Source organism: Anarrhichthys ocellatus, unplaced genomic scaffold (assembly GCF_004355925.1).
Source record: "Anarrhichthys ocellatus isolate YVR2014 unplaced genomic scaffold, GSC_Weel_1.0 scaffold128, whole genome shotgun sequence".
NCBI lineage: Eukaryota > Metazoa > Chordata > Actinopteri > Perciformes > Anarhichadidae > Anarrhichthys > Anarrhichthys ocellatus.
In genome coordinates this window covers 513942-520332 of record NW_022280158.1, presented here as the reverse complement: position 1 = coordinate 520332, position 6391 = coordinate 513942, and the positions used below count along the sequence as shown (strand labels likewise).

The 6391-nt window shown below is 42.1% G+C and overlaps 1 protein-coding gene across 2 annotated transcripts in view; it reads right to left on the bottom strand.

Moving 5' to 3' along the window:
- LOC116399785 (unconventional myosin-X) overlaps nucleotides 1–6353 on the bottom strand; it is a 38495-nt gene extending 32142 nt beyond the window's left edge. Inside the window, exons 1-5 of one of the 2 annotated variants that reach the window (XM_031877185.1) lie at nucleotides 1982–6353; nucleotides 1336–1470; nucleotides 1105–1229; nucleotides 904–917; nucleotides 522–606 (exon numbers count right to left, since the gene is read on the bottom strand). In XM_031877185.1, the coding sequence (XP_031733045.1) occupies nucleotides 522–606; nucleotides 904–917; nucleotides 1105–1229; nucleotides 1336–1409 (298 nt within the window). In that variant the 5' untranslated portion in view covers nucleotides 1410–1470; nucleotides 1982–6353. Of the gene's footprint in view, nucleotides 1–521; nucleotides 607–903; nucleotides 918–1104; nucleotides 1230–1335 lie in introns of both variants that reach the window. The other variant, XM_031877184.1, reaches the window with a different exon arrangement.
- Between the last annotated feature and the right edge of the window lie 38 nt (nucleotides 6354–6391).

Genomic DNA, 6391 nt, shown 5'->3' with positions numbered 1-6391 from the left:
ACACACAAACACACACAAACACACGCGAACACACACGAACACACACAAACACACACGGAGGTTCTCACCGTCAGACAATACATCACTGTTCATGTTAACGCTGTATAATCTCTGCTCGTACAGGAGATAGGGTAACACATGTAACTCAGAGACGTCACCATGGACCTTCACCAGTTCATTACTCACATTAAGATCAGTATTTATTGTAATACAATGTTTAAATATGTAAATGAGGCATTATGTAATGGTAACGTTTGGTGAAATCAGAAGAAATCTACAGACGCAAACAGACAAAGTAGTAAAATAAATGTTTTCTCTTCATTAGTCTGAAAGAAGATGAGTTATGGAAGAAAAATAGACCAAAATCTCTGAATAGACACATGCTGTTGCATGAAGTTTCTCCCTTTAACACTTGGAAATAAACACAAAGGTTCATATGGACACAACATGTTTATTATATATATATATATTTAGTACCGTTCCTCTGTATTTTGTACTAGGTCTGGTTCAGTGGGACTCACCTCTCTGCTGGCTGTTGGTTCCTGCTAACAGGGCGTAGAAGATGTGGTAGTTTCTCTCCCCCGGGTTCTGACTGACCACTCGGTTCTGTGGGGAACCAGAAGAACCGCTATTAACTCCTCATATTCATATCAACACACACACACACACACACACCCACACACTTCTTACAGTGGTACTCACACCAACAGACATCCTCTGAGCATGAATCACTAACATGTTTGATAGAATGCTTCATACACAGAGATCAGAAGAACATTGTGCTGCATTCGTGGGTTTAGAAGTGTTTGTTTTTACACCATTGAGAGCTGTGGGAGGAACCTTTATCTGATGGAGTGTCACTTTAAATGCGATTACAGACGTGGAAGCAGGAAGGACACTCACCTTTTCTAAGAGGTCTGTGGTCAGAAAGCGTGTGAGTCAAGGACAACAACAGCTGGAGAACACCAGAGTGATGAGGGATTCAGAATAAGAAGTCATTTGGATTTACATGAGCAAACACATGATAGATTTTAATGAGTCGCAGCATCACTCTGCACCTCGTCACAGAGGGAAAGTACACTACGAGTGGGGGTTCAAGGATACAGTCAACGATCCGGCCTCCCTGGATGTTGCCCTTCTGGCTGAAATGCAGCTGGACAAACTTCCCAAAGCGGCTGGAGTTGTTGTTGTAGACGGTCTTGGCGTTTCCAAAGGCCTCCATGATGGGACTGGGGGGGGGGGGGGCAGGAGCAGGGTCATTAACCAGGCGATGAAAAGAGGAAAGAGAAAAGAGGAAAGAGGTTCTCTGAAATAGTCGACCATCAGTATCATCACCTGCTCTCCAGCAGAGCCTCCTCCACGTGGGACGTCCTGTCTCTGGACGACACCTCCATGGAGTGCTGGCTCATGGCCGACAGGAACTTCAGGATCAGCTTGGTGCTCTCGGTCTTCCCAGCGCCGCTCTCTCCACTGGGGGGGGAATAAAACACACAAGTCATAAGATTACTGAAGGTGGTGAGAGACAACACGACTCCCCCACACGGGTAGCGGTGATTGATTATCTTTATTTCACATGTATACTTAATCTTCTTCTTGTTATAGAAAACAATATCGACGTTATTCTTCTTCTAGTTATTGATGAATTAGTATTATCTGTGGTAGTAGCAGATGTAGCAGTACTTGTAGTAGCAGTACTTGTAGTAGCAGTACTTGTAGTAGCAGTAGTAGCAGTAGTACTACAAGCAGTGGTGATATAACAAGACAAACATGTCTACTGTATGTTTTACATGTTTTAGATGTTTAGATGTTTACATGCTGAAGAGCCCTCGAGAGGTCAGTTATGTTACAGAAATACTGAAGGTTTGAACCCTGCATGGTGTGTGTGTCTACAGTGATATGAACTTTTGATTATAGGAGCAAAGGAAATCTCTTCATTTAAGATGAGTCTGTGTGTCTTTGGTTTAAACTCACGTTCACTTACAACTAACTGTATCACACGTGAATGAATCACTGCTGATGCATCATGGGAAATATTCCAGCACTCGACCACTAGATGGCGCACTAGGACACCGCTGACGAGGATGCAACAGCAGACCAGCAGGCCTGAACATGGGAGTGATGGTAGTTATGGATATTTTTGTGTTTTTGATTTTTAACAATAGTAAATCCCAGAGGGTCATTAAACGCAACACAATAAACAAGATAGAAAAACTAAATCTAAGAATCACCCACCAGATCTGTAGTTATTACATCATACCTCCCACTTCAGTAACGGGTAACAGACGTTATAAGAACCCTCTCACACACCTCCGGGGACATTTAAGACAAACCTGGCAACCCACACAGTGAGGTTCAGGCTGGTTAATTATTGACCTGGAAACCTTTCTCACAGACACCGAGAGAAGCTCTTGAGCAATAAATCTGTCCCCAAATAACGAGACACATTATTCAACACAAACAGGACGCTTCACAGAAAGAGTGTCCTTCACAATGAACAACACACCGAGACCTTTAGAAGACACGCTGCTGGTCGTAGACACAAACAATAACTAGAGGAACAGATCGTTTTTATATGAAGGAATGCTTGAGAAACCAATTTCCGTTGGTGACGTGCATGCAGTTTCATCTTCTTCATGTTTTATTACCTCTGCTGTTTTAAAATCAATCTAAAACTACATCACCAGATTATGTAACTACCAGCCTGCAGTGTCTGACGGTGGGAACACATTAAAACCTTAAAACACCACAGCACGTGTTTTATTTAATGTTTTAAAATCCTCTCCGTGGCTTCTTAATTGTAACACGAGTGTTGCTCCTCATGTCTGTGAACATGTTGTGGGAGTAGGTGTGCTTGATGTGAGTAAACAGAACTCTTGATGTGGATAATGGCTGGGTGGGGTGGCTCCCCGCGGGGCGGTGCAGTCTGAGGACTGTAAAGGGAAGTGTTCAGAGAGGCCTGCAGGCCGCTTCTCCTGCTGCACAGAAACAGGTTTATTCTTGGTTTTTTGGGGGTTTTCAGTCTGCTTGTGAGCAGGAGCTGATCAGACACGGAGAGGGCAGCCGGCTGAAAGTCAAGCTGTGTGAGGGGTATGTCAGAGACTGAAGACATCACGAGTGCTTTGCAGAACAAAGATGTGGAACATGTTTCTACAAAAGAGGAGAACCCCGCAGACGCTGTTGAATTTAAACGATATTAACATGTGAGTGTTGGGATTGCTGAGCAGAGATGAAACACTGACATTTAAACATGACAAGAAAGAAAGAATAGGAGAACTCCCTCCATTTGAATCTATGCACGATATTGTTGTGATGTTATCCATATTTTTGGATTCAGAGCTGAAATGATCAGTGAACTCATTGATTAGTCGGCCGACAGAAGAAACTTTGGTAAATGATTCATTGTTTGAGGATTTGCTGCTTTTCTCTGACATTAAACTCAACATATTTGGGTTTTGCACTGTTGGTCGAACAAGACAAGTAAAATGAACGAATCAACTTTGACATTTCATAGACTGAATGACTGATAAATGAAACAATGAATCAATACAATGATGTGCAGGCTCCCATCTTTAAAGAATCCCATTGTATCGGTCCAATAAGGTCAATTAATACGTTAAAAACGTCCTTAATGTTTAAGGAACCATTGTCTTCCATCAAAAAACAAAGTGGAGGCCTGTTTTACATGTTCAATGTGTGAGTTACAGAAGCAGCATATATACGGACTACGTTACAACATATCTCTCCTCACGGGGCGTTCAGGGACCTGAGGAAACCTTCATACCATAAAGTCACGACTCTGTAAAAAAACATCCACGCTCTCCTTCACCTCTCCTGACTCTCACCGCTGGACACTAATCTGATAACGCAGGAACGTTCTTTGTTTCTTTGCCTTTAAAGTCCTCAAGCAGGAGGCAGACGTTTGGGATCTTTAGACGGTCAAACTCCAACAAAACAAAAGCATCTTGAATGGAGTTCTGTTCAGTTCTAATACAAACATTCACTGTGACGGGGAATCAGGTCATATGTAACATGTACTGTGTTGAGTTATGGATTCTTTAAGTCGTCACATTAGATATTTTATCATAATCAGGATTTGATCCAACTTTAGATTTGGACAGTTTTTAACTGGAGGCCGTCGATTCATCATCAGCATGTTTTAATAAATCAACATCATATTTTTATTTCATCTCACGACTATAAACCATTTTTAAAGACATTTTTAAAATTGTGAAATATTAACATTTTCACTAATTCAGACTTTCAATGAAAAAGGCACAAAAGAAGTTGAGATACAATCTTTACATGTAAATACACTGTAATAAAAGTTTTATTTATTGCATATTTCTTCTGTACCGCGCTGCACATGTGGACAGATGTTACTCCAGGACGAGCTGCGTTTAAGACACTCCATGTGGGAAAGTGAGGTTTGTAGTATGTTTTAAACATCAATGTGTCATTAGCTGTGTCCCCATTTACATATTTTATGCATATTCTGAAGTATCGCATTAGAAAAGCTGTATCAAAACAGTAAAATTTGATAAAACGTCCTCATATGCGAAAAGACGTTTTTAGGCTCGATTGAGGGTTTTTTGTCGATGCCCTAAATGGAAACTTTTTTGCTGAATGAATTCTGAAGCAGAGAAGATTTAACTCACGTGACAGATCAGCTGTTTCCTGGATATATATATATATATATATATTGTCTTCATCTCCAGACAACATGAAAGAACAATTAAAACGTGTCCAACTGAAACAGCTTCCTGAAGACCTCTTTCCAACCTCTACTTCTTCTTCTACTCTGTTTGCTGAGGTTACAGAGATGCCTCCATCATTTCACTATCTGCCTTCAACGAAACACCCAACAGCTTTAACCCCGTTTGTTCTGGAATATCAGAGCTTTTTCTCCAGTTTTCTGGGAATATATCAGAATGTGGGGTGTTCTCTTCTGCCCCCTAGTGGCCAAAACCTCATTGATGCAGCTTTAAAGTTTGGGTCTTTGTACGATTGTAATAATATTTCTGTGAAGCCAAAAAAATACAAGCAGAACCGAGCTATGCTTTTATGTTTTTACTCATACATCTTTTTCACTCATTTCTTTATTATATGTATCTGACATTTCCGTGTCCTTCGTTTCTTATCCTCATCGTTACACGTTGGTCTTAATAAACACCTGATAAGTCATTGATATGGATGCGTTCCTCTGAATTTCCCTCTGTGTCATTCTGACAGCGCTTCTGTTGTAGTTTAGGAGATGGTGGAGAAGGACTTCACCATATCTGATATCTCTGCTTTTAAGTAAGAAAGACCAGCTGTACGGACTCCAGTCTGTGTGTGCTGGGGGTCTTCATTACAGTCCACACAGTGGCTCTCTCCACCAGTGGGTCAAACCTTCTTACAGAGGTTGGATCTTTCTTTAAAGGGCTCTGAGTGTAACTCATTTAAATAGCTTTGACTACAGTGATGGTCAAATGTGAAAGGACCTGCTGAATGTAACTCATTTAAAAGAGCTCTGGCAGCATGCCGGCTTCTCCAAACTAGGACACACACAACTAAACAGCACCCTGCCTTTTGTCCTAATCCCTGGCCCTCCACATGCTGTTGCCACCCAAGGTAACCCCCCCCAGGCAGGAAGGAGGGAGCCTTCAGCGGAGCGACTGAGCGTGTTGGATAAACTCTGGACCTCACCCAGGCCTTTTGTACCGAGTAGCAGAGCCAAAGAGCTTCTGAGCAGGGAGGAGAAACTGAGACGAAAAGTGAAACAATCCGTCTACTCGTCATTTAATCTGGTGTTAAGTCTTCTTAACAACTGAGGAACTGAAACGATCTCATCTAACTGCCTGCTTGTTTAAAGTTTAAGATGAGATCACTTGTTAAGATGGAGTCTATGAGCATGACGCCTGCAGAGCAGCCTGGCAGACTTTACATGAGACTGTATATGAGAAGTGGACATTGTCGCCGTGACCATGTGGACTACAGTTTTGCCCGTCGCCATCATGGTTTTAAGCCGTTGCCATCTTGGTTATTGGCCGCCGCCATTTTGCTTTATTGGAACCAAAAGTGATGAGTTATTATGAATCTAACTTTTTCTTGGCAAAACCCTGTGGGATCGGCCAGGCGTCCGAGCTCGCCGAGCTACAGGTAGCCTGATTAGTTTCAACCAATCGTATCTGCCTCAACTAGCTAGGCAGGGCGGGTCTTACCGAGATGAGCAGTGGGATTCACAACTACGCGATTATGTGACACAAGAGGGTGGAGCTACCGAATGCTGAGTAAAAGGCGACTAACATGTTACCATTTACTTTCATGAAGTGAGAACACACTGTGAAAGATTTAAAGTTATAAGTTGCCCTAAAGCATCCCCTGCTTTATGGTCTGTTTGACTCTAAATGGA